Source organism: Petaurus breviceps, unplaced genomic scaffold (genome assembly GCF_028583685.1).
Source record: "Petaurus breviceps papuanus isolate PSGF00001 unplaced genomic scaffold, PetGlider_PUasm1.0 37, whole genome shotgun sequence".
Taxonomy (NCBI): domain Eukaryota; kingdom Metazoa; phylum Chordata; class Mammalia; order Diprotodontia; family Petauridae; genus Petaurus; species Petaurus breviceps.
Genome location: NW_027186296.1, coordinates 65,164,187 through 65,186,882, shown reverse-complemented (window position 1 = coordinate 65,186,882; position 22,696 = coordinate 65,164,187). Strand labels below are relative to the sequence as shown.

General features: G+C 42.0%; 1 protein-coding gene across 1 annotated transcript in view; it reads right to left on the bottom strand.

Moving 5' to 3' along the window:
* Window positions 1-36: 36 nt before the first annotated feature.
* ACAN (aggrecan) overlaps window positions 37-22,696 on the bottom strand; it is an 85,041-nt gene continuing 62,381 nt past the window's right edge. The window contains 8 exon segments of the mRNA XM_069098565.1: window positions 37-426; window positions 429-451; window positions 1,195-1,377; window positions 4,234-4,378; window positions 5,373-5,455; window positions 5,963-6,121; window positions 9,728-9,841; window positions 19,894-22,696. The exon segment at window positions 19,894-22,696 is cut by the window's right edge and continues 11 nt beyond it. Coding sequence (XP_068954666.1) covers window positions 256-426; window positions 429-451; window positions 1,195-1,377; window positions 4,234-4,378; window positions 5,373-5,455; window positions 5,963-6,121; window positions 9,728-9,841; window positions 19,894-22,696 — 3,681 coding nt within the window. The 3' untranslated portion in view covers window positions 37-255.

Below are 22,696 nucleotides of genomic sequence, written 5' to 3'. Positions count from 1 at the left end.
ATAATCTTCTTTATTTAACTTAACCCCCTCCCCTTGAACCCTCCTCCCCCCATCCCTGCCCTGGTCCCTGAAATAGGCACAACATGAAATTGAAGAAATGTACCCAAACTCACACTGTGGGGGGAAAATATGTGTCTGGAATCTAGTTTTTTGCATTAGTGCTTTGTGAAAAGAAAAGAAAATATTTTGGGGGATGATTTTTGGGGGTGGGTATATACATGATGTGGGTTTTTTTTTCCTTTTTAATGTAATTCCTTATATGACAGAAAGCAACAAGAAGGTGACAATGACTCCATGAAATAGTGTCAGTTCCGTAAGGTCTGGCGGTTCATTCTGTCCTTTTTGGCTCTCTGGGGGGGAATTTACGGTCTTGTGGGCTGTGCTGTGGACGTTGCTCTGCTGAGGCTGAGAGTTCCGCCTTAAATAAATAGTCGTCGCTTGTAGGTGGCAGCTGTGGAATGGGAGGAGGGCACAGTGATTACTCAGTAGAGGGAGAACAGGGCAAGCCTCATCTAATGCCATTGATAGTTTTCTCCCATCTAGTTCACTCCCTTTGGTCCTGGCTTCTATTTGGTGATGTCAGCTTCCACTAGGATCTCTGGGCTTTGCTTCTTCCCCAAACCTACCAGACTTAACAGGTTTCAGCCACAGTTAACAGACAGGTAGAAAACCTCCTCCATCTTTTGTGTCATAATCTGTTTTTCATGATAACCCCCATGGATAATATATTCCCGATATGATTCTGTTCAGCTTTATGGAACTATCAGATCCTGGGGCCAAAGAAGGCAGCTGGGATTCCAAGAAACTTCTTGGTAGAGGAAAGAATATTGGGATTGGAATCATGGTCTCTAGGTTCCAGTCCTGACTCTGCTACTTACTGCCTGTGTAACCTCGTACAAGTCATTAATCCTGTCTAGGCCTCAGTCTACTCATCTGTAAAATGAAGGGATTGGCCTAGATGACCTCTAAGATCCCCTTTGAGCTCTATTTCTATAATCATATTTTTCTATGACTCCCTACCCCTATTTTTTTTCTAAGTAGAAACTGATGCATTTTTAAGAGTAAATTTCTAGAAATTCTGGAGGAAGGCTGACTTATGCTGAAATCCTTAACTCTCTATGTTTAATGCTATCCTCCCAGAATAGCATGGGAGGGGAAGGAAGCATTGCGTGAATAGAAAGACCTAGTACTTACAGTCTATGCAGGCTATCTGTGGCTCTTCCCAGTGTCCACTAGGTAGGCATCGGATTGTGGGCACATGGCGCTGGATAAAGCCCTCCTTGCACTGGTATCGGACCAGTGAATTTATTTCATACCGGTCCTTTTTCTTTCCAAAGGTCCTGGCATGTTCAACTGTAGGAGGGTCTCCACATGCCACTGTAAGATTGAGAAGGTGTGAAGCAAAGATATGCATTTTAAAATTTAATATCTTATTTTTCCCCAATTAAATGTAAAATAATTTTTAACATTCATTTAAAATTTTTGAGTTCTAAGTTCTCTTCCCCTTATCGAGCAGGTAAGCAATTTGATAGAGGTTATACATGTGTGTAGCCATGCAAAACATGTTTCCATGTCAGTCATGTTGTGAAAGAAAGCACAGATTAAAAAAAAAAACAAGAAAAATAAATAAAGAAAAGGAAAATTATGCTTTGATATGAATTCTTTCTCTAGAGATGGATAGCATTTTTCATCATAAGTCCTTCAGAATTGTCTTGGATCATTGTATTGCTGAGAATAGTTGTCGTTCACAGTTGATCATCATACAATATTGCTGTTTCTGTATATAGTATTCTGGTTCTGCTCATTTCACTTTGCATCAGTTCATGTAAGTCCTTCTAGATTTTTCTGAGAGCATTCTGCTTGTCATTTCTTATAGCATGATAGTGTTCCATCACAATCTTATATAACAAATTGTTCAGCCATCCCCCAATTGATGGCATTCCCTCAATTTCCAGTTCTTTGCCATCACATAAAGGCCTTCAATAAATATTTTTGTATATATAGGTCCTTTTCCTTCTTATTTTTTATTTCTTTGGGATATGGACCTAGTAGTGGTATTGCTGCGTCAAAAGGTATGCATGGTTTTATAGCCCTTTGGGCATAATTCCAAATTACTCTACAGAATGGCTGAATCAGTATACAACTTCATCAACAGTGATCATTTTTCCCATATCTCTTTTAGCATTTGTCATTTTCCTTTTCTGTCATATTAGCCAATCTGATAGGTATGGGGTGATAGATCAGAGTTGCTTTAATTCAAATTTCTCTGATCAATAGCAAATTAGAGTATTTTTTTCATGTGACTATAGATATCCTTGATTTTTTTCATCTGAAAACTTCCTGTTCATATAATTTGACCATGCATCAATTGAGGAATGGTTCTTATTCCTACAAATTAAGCAAAGATATTTTTGAAAGGGCTCAGGACTTCTGGGTAGAGCTCTTGTTAATGAGTACTTCCAGATTAACCTTGGACTGCACCAGAATACAGCCACTTCTGGGATGAGATGCGTAAAAGAATGCAGAGAAGGATGATAGAGAACAGAGCAAAGGTACATACTTATCTATGAAACTGAGGCAAGCCACTTAACCTCATTTGGCCTTATTTTCCTTATCTGTAAAATGAGATCTGGATAATGTGAATCCTTAGGCCCCTTCCAGCTCTACCAGCCCAGTCTTCTGTGATCGTTTCCTCTTGTGAAGCTGGCCCTGGGGCTTTGTTCACTCTGTCTCTTTCACCAGATATTTCTTCCTTTAGACTCTACTCATTCATGTCTGATTTTCTTCCAGGCTCAGTTCAAATCCCATCTCCTCCCTGAAGCCCTCACTGACCTTATCCCACGCTGATCTTTCCCTCCTCTGAATTTCTGTAACACTTATGATCTACAATATATCACACAATCTAGTCTATCATATGCTACTTTATGTAATTTTCTAATTCTTTGTAGGCTCTTCAAGGTCAAAGTCCAGATTTTCTACCTCTGTTTCCCTCACGGGACCCTGGCTAGATAGTACAGGGCAGAGAAGGAGGTAAAACAGAAAACATTTCTTGATTTGGTCTAAGTAGTCCAATGCCTCCCTCAGAAGTGTTGTCCTATACTCAGACTCTAAGATAACATTTCATCTGGAAGGTAGTTTAAAAAGAGGATATTATTTCAGCATTTGATTCAGTGCAAAGAGGGGTTTAGCTCTGGGAACAGAACAGAATCCTGGGCGTGTTCCTAGCAGCTGAGTGAACAAATGGTCCCCTTATTGTGGAATTTTTATCTAAATTCCTCTGGGATTTAGGAGAGTATGAATAAAGGCTCACGGGCTTCTCCTTTTTCAAATCATAGCCAGAAGATCATAGATATACATATAGAGCTGGAAGGAAACGCAGAGACCAATCTAGTTTAATCCCCTAATTTTACAAATGAGGAAACTGAGGCCCAAAGAAGTTAAATGCCATATACAAAATCACATAGGTAGTAAACATCAGATGTGAGATTTGAACTCAGATCCACTGGATTCAGAATCTTGAGCTCTTTCCATTGTACCATGCTGATTCTCCTAGTTTATACATATGGAATCTGGGTTGCAGAAAAGCTAAGCATTTGCCCAAGGTGACAGAGCAGGTGTGAGCTAGGCTCCAGGTCTCTTGTCTCCCAGGTCAGTGGCAGATAGATAGATAGGTAGATAGATAGATAGATAGATAGATAGATAGATAGATAGATAGATAGATAGATAGATAGATAGACAGATACACAGATAGAGATCTATAGATAGATATAGATATTATTTATAGGTAGATATATAAACATAAATGTATAGATATAGAGATTTCTATAGATATATAGAGATATCTATAGATTTCTCTCTCTCTCTTTCTCTCTCTCTCTCTCTCTCACACACACACACACACACACACACACACACACTCACTCTACTGTCCCATTCTTCAAATCATCTTGGTCCATTCAAGGGAGGCAAAATCCCTCCTGTGAAGTGGATAGGATTATAAAATCACAGGTTTAGAACTAAAAAGGATTATAGAGGTCACTGAGTGCAACTCTCTCATTTTATAGGTGAGAAAACTAGGGCCCAGGGAGGCTCTGGACACACCCCACGTCTCACAGATAGCATGTGTCTTAATCTGGACTTGCATCCGGATCCTCTGATTCCAGAGCCAGTGTCCTTTCCTTTCCAAGCTCTAAGCTTCTCTTAGTGTTCACTGTGGCAATGGCCTCAGCTTACCTGTGCCCTTTTTACATGTGAACGGCAGGTGGTAGTTGCAAGGGACATCATTCCATTCTCCCTTCTCATGCCAGATCATCACTACGCAGTCTTCCCCAGTGGCAAAAAAGTTGTCTGGTTGGTTGGGTCTCCAGTTCTCAAATTGCTGGCAACAGGATATGGGGCAGAAAGTGAGAGGAGGGCAAGAAGGAGGATGGACCATTTGCTTCTGTCTGTGCTCAATCCTGGCTTTCCGTCGCCTCCCTTCTCCAAATGTTCTATGTCTTGCTTCTTATATAGTCAACGTTAGTTTGTCATTAGAGCAGAAGCTGCCTAAATCCTGGCAGTATTGTCCATGGTACCCTGGAGAATGCTCTTTCCCAATTATATAACCTTAGCCTTCCACCCTTAGAATCTCAAAACATTCAATAAAAATTCACAGAATTTGCTGATGACACATGTCATTTTCTCTCTTTTGGGGGAAACTTAAGTGATCTGATTTTTCCAGTTTGGCCTGAAACGTTTATATTAGAAATATGGGTTAGGACCCATGAGAAAGTCCAAAGAAGATTCTTTGGGGTTTTCTTTTCAGTAGAGAACACTTTCCTTTCCCCTTTTCTGATACCTGTCTTAGAAGTCTTAGCCCAAGTTCTACTACCTTTATGAAGCCTTGATCATTCCAGCCAGTAGATATCAACTCTCTTTTAAACCATATTATACTTCTTATCTCTGTCACTCACTTGGCACTTGTATTGTTTCATAAACTACCTTTTCATGTTTTTCTGACTGGATGATAAGTATCTTGAGGGCAGGCATTCTGTTTTAGGCTTCTATTTATCTCCCACAATGCCCAAACACAGTTTAAGTGACCTTTAAATAGGTGTTGCTTTCTTTCTTTTCCTATGATGCTTTCTCCAAAGTTGAATCTCTATCCCAGCTTTTTAACTAATCAATCAATAAGAATTTATTAAGTACTTGTACTTAGTAAAATCAATAAGAATTTATGAAGTACTCCAGGCACAAGCTTGGGATTCAAAGAAGCAGCAAAAAACATTCCCTGCCCCCAAGGAGATTATAATGGGGGGAGACTATATTAAATGTGAATCCTTGTTATGATTACTCTGATCCCTTCTCTTTTTCCCTTGGGTATCATAACTCACCAAGGGATGTCCATCTGACCAACGGAAATCACCTTCGATAGTTCTGTCATTGAGTCCAATCCATTGGTAGTCTTGGGCATTGTCTGAAGGAAGAAGTGAAAACAGTGAGTATGATGTACTGTGGGAGCTTTACTTAAAAAAATAATGAACATAATCTGAGAAGGTGGAGATGTGGAAAAAGTGTAATGGGGAGGGCAGGCATTTTACACTTTCAGGTCCTTGTCAACCTGGTCCGGGGGGGACTCATCGAGGAGTGTAAGCCTGAGTGCTTAGATAGTCAGGTGGCACTAAACAACTTTCCAAGGATGGTACAGGTTGGTAAAATACATGTGAGTGACCTATATTATTTTGGGGATGGTTTAATATGACAGTAGGTTGTTCTAGAACATGAGGTAGTCTGACTCAGAAGACTTGACTGAATTGTTGAACTGGGGCACACCAACTTTAGATATTGGAGCTTGACTTACCTTCACCCCAGAATAGGCTCATGACTCTTAGGCTTAACTAGTCAGACTTGACTCCTAAGATGCTGATCTCTGTGCTTGTTTTACCCTTAATTACCCAACTTTGGTGACACCCTTTGCACTCACTGTTGACAAACTCCTGCTCCTCAGGTGTGACAATGCTGCTCAGATGAGACTGGTGCTGTCGGCATTGGCTCTCAGCATCAACCCAGGTTTCCCGATCAGGGAAGTGCCGGTAACAGTGTCCCTGGAATTTGGTCCAGCCCTCTTCACAAATCTCCTGGTCTGAAATAAACATCAAGGACATGAAGGGGACATCCCAAGGTCGAGCTGAGATCCTGGTCTTGCTCAAACCACCTCAGGCTCCAGGCTCCCAAGTGAGGGGAGAGGTTCAGCCAAAGGATTCTATGGCCTTAGGCAGGAAAGGACTGGGCCCTGCTCACCGGAGTCTCAGAGCTCCGTGAGTTCTAGAGACTCTGCATCCCTGCCATTGGCCTAGAAATATCTCTTTTGCTGGAGACAAGTTCTAGAGTACAGGTGTCAAATGCATGGCCTGCAGTCCACTCTTGAGTGAAGCCTAAACTAGACTAAATTATAATTGGGAAATATTTAACAAAATAAATAAAAATACAGTAAAACACAAGTAACATTACACTTTCAAACTAAGTCAATACATGGCCCAAAATATCCTTATGTACCATTTGAACTTGACACCACTGTTCTAGGGGATGGGTATTCTCTTCCCAACCTTACTTCTTTCTCAACAAAAACAAATTTTAATTTGAAAAGTGGAGAAGAGAGAAAAAAGGCTAGAAGTCAAGTGGAGAGGACAAAGTAGCTTAGAGAGGAATCACAAGTCCTGGGTGGGCACATAAAGTTGGTAGGGAGAAAGGATTGAAGACAATAGAGGGATAAATAGTATGGGAAGTTTGGCACAGAGCTGGAACTATCTCTCTAGCCAAGTCCTGAAATGGTTTTATAAGCAAAAATGAAATAACTTCATGGGAAGATAGGATTCAGAGCTTTGGAAAGACTTGTTCCATAAGAGGCTCAGTCTTTGGGTCTACCACATGCATGTTATGTAAGGGACACACCAAAATGAGAACAGGTGGCCCTTGTTCCCAGCTTCAGGAGATATGGAGAGAGGGTTGATTCACTGATTAATCCTAGGGTCACTGAAACTTTATGGGATACAAAGGAAGAGAGATTTATAGAAAATTATGGGATCTGGGGAAAACTATAAATCATGCTGCTCCCTCATTTAACCAAGGGGATATATGCTAAGGAGATTTGATTGTTTTTATTTGCATTTCTAATACCAGTTTCTTATTTTACCCCCAACACCCTCTTGATTTAAATTGGTAAACTATGGGAATGATGTGTTTAGGAGTAGTGGAATTTCTTCTTCTAGTGTATGTGCAAGTTTACTTCTTTGGATTCCCACCTTTGCAGACTAAGGACTAAACGCCTTTCTGAGGAAGCAAAAAACAGAAAAAAGTGGTAATTGGGGAACTAAAAAATTGAATGTGGAAATGGAGGCTATGGCAGATGTGAAGGTAAGAGGAGAGAAGTCTGTGAGCAGTAGTAAGTCTAGAGAGGAAGTATGAAGGGGATTAATGAGAATAGCAAAAGTTTAGAGCTGGAAAGGGCCTTAGATTTTTTATTTTACAGGGGAAAAGCTGAGACTGTGGTGAAATGACTTGCCCAGAGTCACATAGTGTCCGAACCGGGATTCCATTCAATTCTCCTCACTCCTGTCTTGTCCAGTGGTCTTTCCATCACATTATGCTGCTCTCTTCATTCCTCCCATTACTGTTGCCCACACTTTTACCATGAGACAAAATGAGGTGCTGAGGAGATCACCAGAGCAGGGACTATGGTGATACCAATTCCACTCCCCCAAGATGTTCAGCTGGATCCTGGACAATTGGTCATCTTGACCCATCTCTTCCCACCCAGCTCAGGAGGAAATGCTCAGAGCCAAACTAGCTAAGCAAAGCAAGAGGGAGCAATAGTTCAGAGAAGAATGGAGAGAAGGATGTTTGTGAAGGGGTACCTCCATAAGACTGAGAGGCAGGACAACCAGAAAAGGAAGCCAATTAAAGCCTGAGGAGCAATGAGGTCTAAACAGAGGATTTGTTAATACAGTTGCTATTGAAGATAGCAGAGTTAAGATGGGGCAAAAGTCTTAGAGGGATTTGATCTATGATGCCCATGACCAAGAAGATAAATTGAACTTTATCTGAATTTTCTGTCTTCTATTTTTGTTTGGGAACGGAGATCTGTCATTATCCTATCCTCATTCTGAAAGATTTCACTTCCCTCCCACATCTAGGGTCAAAAGTATTCTCTTTGTGTGTATTCCAGAATGCTTTCCCTCATCCATTTTGTCATTCTTCCCTTAGGGGATGTTGTGAATACTCAAGCAATGTTGGGGAGAAGGTCCTTGAAAGAGCTTGTCTTTCCCATCCCAAGTAACATTCCACATACCAACTTCTTGGGGAAAGTTGAGGCATTTTCTTCCAGAAGTATTATATTCCAATGTGAATTCTGTTCTCTTGTATGGAAGTGTCATGGGACATGGGTTACAGTTACTACATGTCCCCCACTCCATCCCTTCCCCAATACTATATTCACATAGTGGGACAAGGAACACCTATCCTGGGACTTGAATGCATCTCAGCTGAGTTCTTGGAGCTTTCTGATGCTCTCTCTCAATAGCTGCTAGCACAGTTCAAAGAAAACGGCCTATGCAACTCCATGCTTCCACCTTTCCATGTAACATTGCTACTAAGTCTCAAGGATCTGCTCTTTTCAAGAAGAGATGATTTCTGAGATCCAGGAGGTCTATGATGCTTCCAGTTAGAGAGAAGAGATTGGAAGGCACTGAAGATGAACCAGGTGGGTGGTCTCAGTCAGGAACCTGGAATGGTCTATAAGGCCCAAGTGTTACTTAGCATTTAGTACATTTAGCACTGGTTTTGTTAAGCCCTAGGAGAGGATCTTAGTCAATGTCCATCTAAAACCAGGCTCTTTTCTGACCAATCAGCATATCTCCTTCCATGAGCTTCCAAATCCACTTGTATTAGAGGAAAGATGGCGAAGGAGAAAGAAAGAGGCTGAATGAGTGGCAAATGCAATGCCTGTTGCTGTAGCCACCGGAAGTTACAGAGATGGAGGCATCATGCAGCTATCCCTGTTCATGTATAACCCTAGTTCCCCACTCATGCTTGAGAAACCAGAGGACTTCAAGATGGCAAATCTGTTTGTTTTTTTTTCTTGAGAGAAGAGAGAGGCAGCTCAGCCTTGGTGACATGGTGACTCCCAGGGCCAAGGAAGTTCCCATGGGAATGTCAAGAGGGATAATGTCATTATTTCCATCCAGGAAGATACAGGGTCACCAGGAAGAAAGCCAAATCTTGCCACCCCACAACTTCCTTCAAGACAAATGCGTGAAATTAGCACTTTCCCTTCAGCCTGATGCATTCTTGTCTTGGTGAGTTTTAGGAGAGCAGGGTAATCTGGAAGTCCTGGGGAGAATTAGTGCTCCAAAGATCCTACATGGACCCAAATTCCAAGATTGCAGGTTGGCCCATACATTCTCTTTTGCATTCATATTCGCTAACATCCAAAAGGGGGGGTTTTCTAGTTGTGCAGCAAGACATCTCAGTTACCTCCTCAAAAACAGTTGCTTGACTGGTGTGATGGGTCACAGCCCCATCTACCTGAAAATAAAGCTTTCCCTCAGTGGAAAGGCTGTTGCTTAGAGTTAGAAACTAGATTGGAAATCCTCAGGAAAAAGAAAGGGAACAGTTGGGAGAAGTGAGGAGAAAGGAAGGAAACATGGAATATGGTGGTTAGTAACATCAGCTGAAGCTGGGGTGGCCGTACCGATATTGCACAGGTCCCCTCCGTAGCTGGGAAGGCATAAGCATGTGAAAGAGTCGATGCCATCCAGGCAGGTACCTCCATTCAGACAGGGGTTTGAGTGGCATTCATCGATGTCTGTAAGAAATGAAGGGCTGCCATTAGGACCTCTGGCAGACAAATCCAGCGTGATGATGACCCGTTGCTCCATTTGTCCAGGATAAGACCTGCTCTTTGTGGAGAGGACTGCATGGGGATTGGTTTGGGACCCTAAGTACTGTTGTTGCTGCTGCTGCTGCTGCTCCTGCTGAAGCTTTAACTGACATACCAAGAGATTGAGGATAGATGCTATCCTGGTGGTAGGAGAAGGAGGAAGTTGTAGGGAGAGTGTCAGGTTTCATAGTTCATTCCTAGTCATATCACCATGCACCAAATGATTTGCATGAGATTAGTGGTAAAGTTTCTCCAAGATGTTGCATCTTCCTAATGTTCCAATAGGCAACTGATCTGGCTTCCAGAAAGGGTTCACCAAGAGTCTAGACTATTGCAAAACACACTTGGGAGAGGCTCTTGAAAACCACTCATCATATTCCATTTCCTGTTAGACCATAAAGGTCTTTGGTCTTTCTGGAGGCTATTCATCCTGGAGTTCTGGACCAGTTTTAATAATAAATAAGTGAAACCAGAACCAAGTTGTAGAGTAGGAATAGTTAAAAAAAAAGTTGGTAGAGATGATGCCTGTCTTTTCAAGAACTGATGAATGGTCAGCTCATTGAATGCAGGACATTTTGGCAGATGGCATCCATATGAAAGAAGATACATCTCTCTTTTTCAATTATCTTCTTCCTTTTAGTGATCTCTTCCTGAAGCTCCAGACCACTTCTAAGACTGTAGGCATTAAGTTTGTTGGGGACTTTGGTGGAAGGACAGAAGGGAAAAAATGACTTGACTTCTCAGTGGTCTTCCAAGGTCAGTTTCCCTCAGGCTCAATGTTCAAGAAGGTAATTTCTCAAGTCAGACACAACTTTAATAGTGGCCTGAAGAACTAGAAGCTTTGTCCTTACTAGTTGCTTGTTAGCTCATATTGAATGCCTCAGGAGCTAGTTTTATTTAGTCTTGTAATTATTCAGTCGTTTTCAGTTGTGTCCAACTCTTTGTGACTCCATTTGGGGTTTCCTTGGCAAAGATGCTAGAATGGTTTGCCATATTTTCTTTAGCTCATTTTCCAGATGAAGAAACTGAGGCAAACAGAGATAAAGTAACTTACCCAAGGTTGCACAAAAGTGTCTGAGGATGAAATTGAACTCAGGTCTTCCTGAATCCATGCCCAGTACTCTATTCACCGTGTCACCTACCTGCCAGTTTTATTCAGTAAGTATGGTTTGCTGGGATGTTATGCTGTCAAGTTCCCATCTCTCTCTTCTGCCTCCAATAGACTCTTCCAGTCTTCTGTTCTTCTGATATCCAGATGATGTCACTAACAACTTTTTTTTCATTTATTCAGGCAGATGGGTTAATATGATTAATTTACCCAGTGGTTCTGGGTAAATTAAAGTGTCAAGGACAAAGGTCTAGATAAGAACTGAATAACCTTGAGTTGTCCTCTTTCACCTTGACACCCCACAATAACTAAAAAATTCCTTCCTCTATTGCCTGAATTTGACTCCAAAGACTAAGGGTACACAAAGAGTTCAATTTGGTCCAGGCATGTTGTGACTGATGAGTATCTGTCCTTCTACCTGCCAGGATGGAGAGGATAAGAAAATGCTTTATCATTTCCCTTTTGTCATGGTGCCATGGAATGATTGTCATAAGCAGTCACATTTCTTCATGGGGCATCACCAGAGTGAATGGTTATTTCTGGTTTGAGGGAGCCACGCTTTGTTCTATATGCTTGGACTCATGATACCACACAAGGACCATGACTTCCAAATAATAGATCTGGAGGGAAATTCCAGAATGTCAAGGTGTTGCTCTTGTGTGGGGTTATATCAACATCTGGCTCTTTTGTCCACCATTTGGCTTCAGTATATTGTTGGAATAGGATCCAGTTGTTGTGTCTTCACTATTACAAATGTACAGAGGGAAATGTGTTAGAATTTTCCTCGAGTAATTTAGGGAGGTCAAAGTCAGATGAAACTCTTATTTGAGAACAGGCCAAGAATCTCAAGTCTCTGGTGACAATTAAGGAACTTTCCTCCTGATGCTGACATTAGCTTTGGGTCTACAGGAGGTATCTTCTTGGGATAGAAGGTAAGCTCATTCAGCTTGCAGGTTGAACGTCTTCAGTCTTTCTTATCCTTAAATTTTCTTATATTTTATAATCATGGAAATTAGATAATGGGTCAGAAATTGATAGAGTCAAGTTAAGTCTGCTGAAATTTATCCAGTTGAAGATTCAAACCCTGTCCAACCAAAAAAAAAGATAACAAAACCAAAAAGGAAAAAAAAGGCACATCCCAAATGCATGGAGGGACTGATGATAATCCCAACATACACTAGGAATCCCAGCAGCAGCAGTAGCAACATTAGGTCACGCCAATCTGCAAGGTGGAAGGTGAAGGTTGGCAGGGCTCTCACCTGAATAGGAAAGCAAGAGTTCTTTGTCCATTAGCTTCTATTGACTGTAAAGCACCCTGCTGGCAATGGGAATAAAGCAAAAAAAAGGTGCTAAAGCAGGATATTCAGCAGGGAATAAGGTTGATCTCTGGAGTGAGCAGAAACATTCATTGATTGGTTGGAGAACTTGGTGCCATGGTCAGAGACTTCTGACCATCCTAAGGTCAAGGAGGAAGGGAGGGAGACACAAAGGGAAGTCATACACAATAACTCCCCAGGTGTTCACAAAGGGTGGGCTATACAAGGGAAACACTTAGCTAATCACCTCCATCCTAAAGTCATCAATCCATGGGACCATTCTATAAATTTAATCTAAGTGGATTGGGCATTGCACATAATCCAATCCAGACTGATGGACGCTAAAATGAACAAAATCACATGCTGAATTCTCAGAAGCCAGGTGTTCTGTAGTCATCCTGGAGGTAGGAGGATAAGGGGAGAGGGGCTCTTTATTAGGCCATGTATTCTTGGCTTATGCTATAGTCACCTGCAGTCATTCCCTTCTCTGGACTGGGTATTGGGGAAGAAAAGGCATCTCAGATTCTCAAACACTGTCAGATTTTACTCTGGTCTAGGGTAAGTGAGATCTGACAAGTTCCCCTTTTCTCTTCATGACCTACTTCCTCTCAGATAAAGAGGCTCAGAAGGTCTGGGAGCCTTCTTAATTTCTGAAACTGCAAAATATTAGCTCCACCAAATTTTATCTGAGAGATGAAAATTCTAAACAAGTTAACATGATCTAGGATGAAGATTTCGACATTCTATGTCTCAGCTTTGGGAGAGGGGGAAAGTCCTGTGAAGAAGGGGAATGCAAATTAACTATTGTGGGGGAAAATGCCCTAAAAGTACAAAAGTGAAGTGGGTGAGGTTCAGGAAATGACATTAGAAGTTAAGCCTTTCGCATGTGGAGGAAGAAGACCTCAGAGTTCATTGTATTGAATTCAAAGTCTGACATTTCATGACTTTATGTCTGGCATAAATCCTGGGAGTATAATGAACATCTTGTGAACATTGATTGGGCAATACAAAAGGGGTCAAAATGCTTAGGGTTCTTTTCTAGTCTCCTCTCACCAAGTGGAATGGTTTTAATTAGCCACAAATAACTTCATCCAAAGTACCTAAAGCTAAGATCTCATTCATCTTCACAGGAGCCCTCTGGCAAAAGGGAAAATTCATCTTGGATCCCTATGTTAAGGTCAGGGAAATACAGGCAGAGATGGAAGGGGATCAGAAACTGCTATTTCTCCCAATGTTCAGGGCAATGCTCTTGACCTACAGTTTTTCCATGTCAAGAATACAGGTTGAAAAATTATTCTGAACTTAGAAAGAGGTGGTAGTTGACCTATAAGAAGGGTTGAAGGAAGTTCTATGGGTAGTGTTTTTTACCTATCATATTCTAAATAGATGACAGGGATAATTCTCCAGACTGAGCAGAGCAAAGTTAATTGTTTGGCTTCATAAATGAATTTTGCAGAATATTGCACCTGTACTATGCATGTCTGACGAGGACTATGAAAAATAGCGGCAATTTAACACGAGGATGACTGAACATACAATTATTTACAAAGCCTCATTAAACCTTATCATTATCTATAATAATAGCTAAAATTTGTATAGTGTTTACTATGTGCCAGGAACTGTGCTAAATCCTTTACATCTAAATCATCTCATTTTGTCCTTACAACAGTATGGGGAAGTAGGTGCTATTATTATCTCCATTTTACAGATGAGGAAACTGAGGCAAAAAAAGGTTAAATGACTTGCCCAGGTCACACAACTAGTAAGTGTTCAAGGCCAGATTTAAACTCAGGTCTTGCTGACTCCAGGATCAACACTCTACTCACTGTGCCACCTGGCTGCTTTGAATCTCATTTAAAATTTCACAATATTCCTGTGAGGTAGATTCTGGAGCTATTATTGTGAATGAGGAAACTGAGGTTCCCCGAATGTAAGTGACTAGCCCAGTATCACTTAGTGGTGAGCTTAGGTGGAGGGGTTCAAATCCAGGTTTTTCTGAGTTCTAGTCCAGAACTCTATTCAGTTTAGATAGACCTCCTGCCTCTAATTAAACAATGATGTAAAAAAAATACACTCATCTTGGTAGGGCCTGATTATTATACAATTTTGAAAACATATTGATCATCTAGAATTCAGCTCAACTAAGTTTAAAATACATTTTTTTCCTGCAAAACCAATACAAATGGTAATGCAGTATTTTAACATGCTAGGGAGAATATTTCCCTTCCCAGGGAGAAAAGTTTCTTTGAAATATAAACTTTCCCTGGGGAAAAAGAAAATGCCAGATCTCAAGTTCAGAGCATGAGAGTGAGAAAGTGAGATCTGGCAGTTAACAGAAAAAGAAACTGATTAAGTTTTATGTTCATGGCCCTCTTAACTACCCAGTTAAGTGGAGCCCAAACAGTTCCATTGGTGAGCAGAAAATTAGATGTGAAATCTGGTTTCAGTTTTAATGCCCCCAGGTGCTAGTTAGCAATGGAAGGGAAGATTCTGAAATGGATTAGATTAGTGCATACAGTTCTGCCTTTAATCACTTAGGGATCAGAGAATTCATTAAATGGATGTTTATTGCAGTGTCAAAAATGCTGATTAATAATTTATCAAGGACTTGTTTAGGGAATACTTGCTAAACAAGACAAAGATAATTGTCAAGTCCTTTCTCTTAGGACTAATTACAACCTCAAACCCTCAGTACTATGTGGGATGTTTCTTTATTCAAATACTGCAGTAAGAAGAATGTTAGGTCTTTGAAAACAGCCTGGACCTTTGGCCCTATTCTGAATGATGAATAGGAGTCCAAGAGAAGAGTTCCTGCTTCGGTTCAGGATCTGCCTTTGGAAAGGCTGTGACAAGTGAGTAAATGATGTATCATCTTAAGGACAGGAAAGCTATGTAGAGCCCTCCCTCCTTTCCTTCCTTCCTTCCTTCCTTCCTTCCTTCCTTCCTTCCTTCCTTCCTTCCTTCCTTCCTTCCTTCCTTCCTTCTTTCCCTCCTTCCTTCCTGCCTTCCTTCCTTCCTTCCTTCCCTCCTTCCTTCCTGCCTTCCTGCCTTCCTGCCTTCTTTCCCTGCCTTCCTGCTTTCCTTTCTATCCTCCATCTAACACTTAGTAAGCACCTCCAAATGTGATGCAATGTGCTAGCTTTAATAGTACAAAGGCCCTATGGCTCCCCTAGAGCACAACTGAACTTTTTATTGTTCAGTCATTTCAGTCACATCTTCATGACCCAATTTTTGTTTTGTTTCGTCTTGTTTTTGGCAAACATACTAGAGTTATTTGCCATTTCCTTCTTCAATTCATTTTACAGATGAGGAACTGAGGCAAACAGGGTTAAGTGACTTGCCCAGGGTCACACAGCTAGTCTGAGGCCAGATTTGAATTTAGGTCTTCCTGACTCCAGGCCTGGTGCTCTATCCACTGCACCACGTGGCAACCCCAAGAACTGAACTAGTGACTGAATTTTTAGCTCATAGAGAAAACACTGACTTAGGACAAACCACTTTGATCTTATGTTAGGTGAACCCAAAACAGGGGAGGCTTTACCATTTTGCTTCTAAGGAAACCCTAACCTTCACAAATCTGGCGCCATGCCCAGCAACTTTTTCAGACCAGAAGCTGTTTTAAATGCTCATCTGGGAACTCCCATTAGCATAGTGGATTAAGACCTAAATTCGGATTCTGACTCAATCACACACTTATTCATTGTGTGATGCTGGGTAAGTCACTGAGGTCCTTCCCTCTGCTCAGCTTCCGAGTAGTTCTAGACACCATCTACCTCTGCCGGGATGTTGGAGGAGTAACAGTCAGAAAGCCCTGGGGAAACATAAAATGCTTAGCCAGTGCTGAATAAGAAGGGCCTAGGGTAAATTAAGTAAGATCCCCTTAATAGCAAACCTCCTCGTTTCAGGCTGGCTTGCTGCTCAAGGACATCAGTCCTGCTTTGAAGCAGCCAGAGAGAGATGTTTGTGACTACTTTTTCTATTAGCATTTTGGCATTAAGTGTCTGGAGACATTACTGAGTATCAGAAAGAGTTGAAAGGACAGCACATTGTTCTGATCCTGAAAGTCATTCTTGGTTTTCTTAAGATTGCTTTTGTTCTCTTAAGCCTAAGGAACTTCTGAGTAACCCAGGGTGAATTGGAGTGGAAATTAGGCTGTCATTGTCATGTCATCCCTTTAGTTCAGCAAAACATTAACCTCTGAGTTAACTTCCTTAGGTTTTCTCTGCTCTGCCACTCAATGATGAATTTTATGGAAGGGACTCTGGAAAAATGTTCTGAAAAATTTCCTTCAGGGATATTTGAAAGTGGAACTCATCCCTACTCATCCTCAGTCTAGCCATCAGCATCTTCTCCATCCTAGCCCCAGAATGCTGGAAAACACTGAGATATTCTCTCTGAGCTCCCTGCAAATCCATTTCGTGTCCTCTTCACCCCAAACTGGAGGCAGCTATGGAGAGTTCAGGGTGTATACCAAGGAGAAGGAGTCAATCCCATCCCTGGGGTTACCAGTCCCCATGGAAGTGTTTTTACCTTTGTAGTAAGGAAATTAAATTTGCTTGTAAAAGTCACCATTTGTTACCCAAGAAATTTATCTCATTGTAGTCAGTAGGAAAATCATCCTGGGAATAAAACCTTACATATTCACCACCATACAAGTGATTCCTCTGGAATGGGGGAAATGGTTTAGATATGTACAGTGTTCATGTGTAACCACAGTCAAGAAAAGAACTATTTTTACTATTTGCACTTTATATTCCAACTTCTGTTTATATATACATATATATTTCCTGTATATATGCTATATACAGTATATTTATTATATAGTATACACCTATATAATATGTAATAAAGATGTTAGTTTGAATATATACATATATATAAACACAATATACCTTATTGCACATGTCTATGATATTGGATGTTGTGTGCTTGGTTTTGTTTTGATTTTTCCTTCCATAACTCTGCCTTCATTATACTAACTGAATGAGGCAAAACAGATGAGAGCCTTGCTACAGAGGCAGAGACCCCAGCTTTTGTGAGATTTACTTACCCAGACAGACTTGGGACATCTGCAAACCAGGTAATGAATCGATAACATTGGATTCATAGGATCATAGGTTTTTGCCTGGAAGGGTCCTTAGAGGTCAACTAATTCCACCCCCTTTCTCAACAGTTGAGGAAACTAAGGCTGAGAAGTGAATTGAATTGCCCATGGCCACACAGGTAGTACATAGAATAGATAGGATTTAACTCAGTCTTCTGACTCCAGGTCCAGCATTTTTTCCAATACGCCATGCTGTATCCATGATGATGAATTTTGAACTCTGCAGGGAGGGTCATGGAGCATCTCTTCTTTCTTTAGATCATGTACACCTAAATTATACTATTGTCTAGGAGCATTTGGGGTCATTGATAGTGCTTAAAAGGAAGGTGTGTTGATTTAAAAACTAGGTTGCACAGTGAATAGAGCACCAGCCCTGGAGTCAGGAGGACCTGAGTGCTAATCCAGCCTCAGACACTTAACACAAAAATTAACTGTGTGACCTTGGGCAAGTCACTTAACCCCAATTGCCCTCCCCTCCCCCCTCCAAAAAGCAAAAAACAACAACAACAACACTGTATATAACTGTGGGATAGAAACAATGCTTTTAAGGAGTATGATGCTACAGAATCAGAGGTTGGACTCTGATCAGCTCATTTTTTCTTACTATCCCAAGTTGGAGGAGCCATCTTGGCCACCTCCTGGTCCTCCTTCCACCTTTTGCCTCCCAGGAAAAGCAGCCCAACTGCTTTACTTGTAGTTTGGAGAAAATTCATTCCAGATAGTAGTAAATGTTTAGTACACATGTGATATTAGGTTATGGGCCTTCCCTGGTCAGGTATTCACTGTGATGGGCTAAGGGGTGTGGGAAACCAACTATTTTTTTCATCTCTACTTGGTTTCATAAGGATACTGGACTCTATAGAACCTATATCCATGAGTATAATCCAGTTCTTCCAGATGCTAGCACTATAAAGCTATCATCCATCTTCTCAGTATGTATCTTGTATACTTCCATTTATCCATATGTTTTCTCATTCATAAGAATGTATGCTCCTTGAGTGCAACTGTCTTTGTTTTTCCTACAATAAAAAGGTCCCCATTTCCTATCGTAGTGTCTGATAAGAACTTTAAAAAATCCTTGCTTATTGATTTAAAACTTGGCTTTTACCTGCTTTCCCAGCCTCATTCTACACGATTCCACTTCATGTACTATGGTACACGCTGGCCTGGTTTTTTCTCCACATGACAATCTATCTCCCATGGCCATGCCTCTGCACAGGCTTACCCTTCACACCTAGAATGTACTCCTTTTCCACCTCTATATTTTAGAGTCCTTAGTTCTCTTCAAACTCTGTTCAAGTGCCATGAGATATTCCTTGACCACCATAGCCACTAATGCCTCTACTCCTCCAATTGCCTTGTAATGATTTTGTACAAACTTACATGTGTTCATATTATTTCTCCTGATAGAATGTAAACTCTTTTAGATCAGGAACTCTTTATCTCCAATATCTAGCATTGTGCTTGACATGTGATAAACACTTAAAAATACTTGCTGGCTGATTTATTGAGTACCTCATGTGCCATACCAGTTTAATAAACCCTTGAACTGATACAGTATATAGAATTCATACCCTAAATCTAACCCTGAAATCGGGATAGAAAAGTGCTTCTAGAAATTTCCTCTTTTTCTGCTTATTTTCCTCTTATTCCAGAAGAGGGTTTGGGAACTTAATATCTGCTTTGGCTCCTGCTGTTGGACCTCTGGACTCTGAAGAGAGCCATGGGAGCATCGATGTTGCATAATGGATTTATATTCCTGACTCAATTTGTTTAGCTATATGCTGTTTTTCTCTTCTTATGTCTAGGTAAATTGAACTGGGGCTAAGTGGTGAATGCAGATGTCTCTTCTAAAGCTGGAGGAATCCACCAGCCCTCTCCCATTTAGGCTAAAGAAGGAGCTTACCTATATCACAGCCATTGCCCACATACCCGGGGGGTATAGACAGATGACATTTCCCTCCCTCTCCTGGAAGGTCCCAGCTCCACATGACTCTTCCACACATGACCTAGGGGTGGCTATAACCAGCAGGGTCAACCAGATTATCTTGCCACTTGGGCAGCCTGATTAACCTCTCAGCTAAGGGAGCTGAGGTCTCTGGAGTTCTTAGGACACCTGTTTTGGGCCAATATGTTTCTGCCCAGCTTTGTGTTATTAGGTGTCAAATCCCACTGATTTTGTGTGGGCTTTGTGGAACTTTGAAAGAGACACTCTAAAAACAGAGAGGTGGAGAGAGTCCAAAAGAAGTAAAGAAGGCAAACTAATTAGATGCCACTTTTTCTATCCCTAGTAGGGGGTTCTACTACATCATTTCTAATGATCTCATCCTCTTTTTGTGTTCTGAATCCAGATAAACCAAGTCTATGTCTATATTATGAATAGCTTCCCCATCCCTTCACCACGCTTTACACATTCATTATATTTGAAGTCAGAAAAAAATAATCATACCTTCAGTTGTGGACTCTGATTCTTCTCTCTCATCTGAGGAAGCTTGAGATGCAATGGAAGTGTCTGTGGGGGAGGGGACTGTTCCAGCCCTTTCAGTCTCTTCTCCTGATACTAAGGGACTAGAGGACTCAATTTCTGTTTGAGCCTCTTCAGGGCTCTGGGTCTGATACCTGAATTCAGTCTCTAAAACACTGGTGTTAATGATTACATCTGGCAAAGAGGTGTCTCCTGAAACATCTGGCAGGGGCAGGGTTGGGAGTCCAGAAGTTTCCCCACTGACTTCAGTCCTGTCTTCAAGACTCACAGGGGATTCACCACTGGCCAGAGGCACAGATGATGTTTCTAAGTCTACATCTTGGGAGCTGGATGTCTCTCCACTAATATGTGTGGTAGATGTTTCCTCAGAGAGCCCATGAAAGGCAGATGAGTCTCCACTCAGGTCAGGTGTGGAGGATGGTTCACTGGTCACTTCCTGGAAAGTAGATGTTTCCCCACTTCCATTCGATGATGAAGATACTTCATGGTCAGTTTCATAAAGGGCAGATGTTGTGCCACTTACATCAGGGACAGCAGATGCCTCAGGATATGCTGATAACTCACCACTCACCTCAGGCACTGCTGATGCCTCTACCTCAGTTTCATGGACTGTTGACATTCCGCTGAACTCACCAGAAACAGAGGACTCCCCACTGGACTCAACAAAGTAAGGGAGTGTCACGGTAGATCCTTGACCGAGTTCCTGTGAAACCGTTGGTTTGGTAACTGCTTCCACTAAATCTGTGGTGATCAAAGTGACTTCTGGAAATCCTGAGGCCTCTCCACTGCTGCTGGTGACTGCCGATGATTCTCCACTTACATCAATGACCCCAGAAAAATCACCACTGAAAGATGGTGTTCTAGTTGACTCTCCACTGGTCTCTATCAAGTCAGGTTGTGACCCACTGAGATCCACACTTCCAGAAATTTCCCCAGAGGTTTCTGTTTCTCCTGAAGGGGTTCCACTGATTTCCAAGACCCCAGAAGGTCCTTCTCCTGCCTCTTCTGCTGTTGGAGTTGGGGTTGCAGATTCGACTAAAGTTCTATCCACAAGAGATACTGTGGGAAAACCAGATGAAAGTCCACTACTGTCATATTCTCCAGATGGCAGGCCACTGCCAGTTCCTGTTCCTGAAGGTTCTCCACTGAACTCCACTGATCCGCTTGGCAGACCACTAAATTCTGGGGCACCTGAAGAGAGTCCACTGGATTCTGTGGTTCCAGAAGATTGTCCACTGAAGTCCCCAGTTCCAGATAAATTACCTGATAGATCTTCCTCCCCAGAAGGAAAGCCACTTATTTCCACAGAGCCTAAACCTTCTTCTTTTTCCCTGAATGCAGTTGGGGCAACTTCAACAAAACCAGTATCAACAAATGTAACACTGGGAGATTCACCACTGCCACTTACAGTCCCAGAAACCAAACCACTGAGATCACCCACCCCACTCAGATCAGAGATTCCAGATGTTTCACCACGGAACCCAGGAATTCCAGATGTTTGCCCACTGATATCAAATACTCCAGATGTTGCTCCACTGAGGTCAGTTACTCCAAATGGTTGACCACTGCTAATGAGTACTCCAGATGTCTCCCCACTGATATCTGTTATGCCAGAAGGCTCTCCACTGGTTTCAAGTACTCCAGATGTTTCTCCACTGGCATCAGGTAATCCAGAGGGTTGACCACTGAGATGGGGTACTTCAGATGGCTTCTGAGTTAAGTCAAAAATCCCTGATGTCTCTCCACTGGTATCAGGAAAGCCAGATGCACTGATTGTAAATATTCCGGATGTTTCTCCACTTGTCTCAGGAGTTCCAGATGCATACCCACTGACCTCAAATAGTCCAGATGTTTCTCCACTGGCTTCAGGAATTCCAGATTCCTGTCCACTTATTCCAAATATTCCAGATGTTTCCCCACTGGTATCAGGAAATCCTGATGCCTGTCCACTGAGCTCAGTTCCTGAAGGTAGTCCACTAGTTCCTCCACTAATGTCCCACTCTCCAGATGGCAGCCCAGATATTTCTCCTTGACCACTAATTCCAATGGTCCCCTTCCCTTCCAATTGACTGGCAGTGGTTGCTGTGACCACTTCCACCAATGTAGTATCAACAAGAGAGACAGTTGGGAACCCAGATGGAAATCCACTCAAATCAGGCAATCCTGATGAAAGGCCACTTCCAAAGTCCACCCCAGAATGCTCACCACTAAATCCAGATGGCAAGCCACTTGTTTCTGGAGTTTGGCCACTCCCCAGAGGTCCAGAAGGCAGTTCCCCAAGGTCCAAGTGTTCAGAAGCAGACCCAACTAAGTCGTCTCCTGAAGGTAGTCCACTAGCTTCAGTAGTGCTAGACCAGCCACTTACATCTATTTCCCCTGAAGCCAGGCCACTCTCCTCAGGTAGCCCAGAACCCTCTCCAGATGAAAGGCCACTGAAATCCAGGCTGCCAGAGGGCAGTCCACTTACACTGCCCTCAGAGGGCTGCCCACTTGTTTCAAGTCCTCCTGAAGCTTCTCCACTAGCAATGAAGTCTCCACTCTCATCTGGAACACCAGATGGCTCTCCAGAAGCTGATGGTTCCCCACTGCCACTCACATCTGGAACTCCAACACTTGGAACACCAGATGGTTCCCCAGAGGCTGACAGTTCTTCACTGCCACTCACATCCAGAATGCCAACATCTGTAATACCAGATGGCTCTCCAGAGGCTGATGGTTCGCCACTGCCACTCACATCTGGAATACCAGATGGCTCTCCAAAGACAGA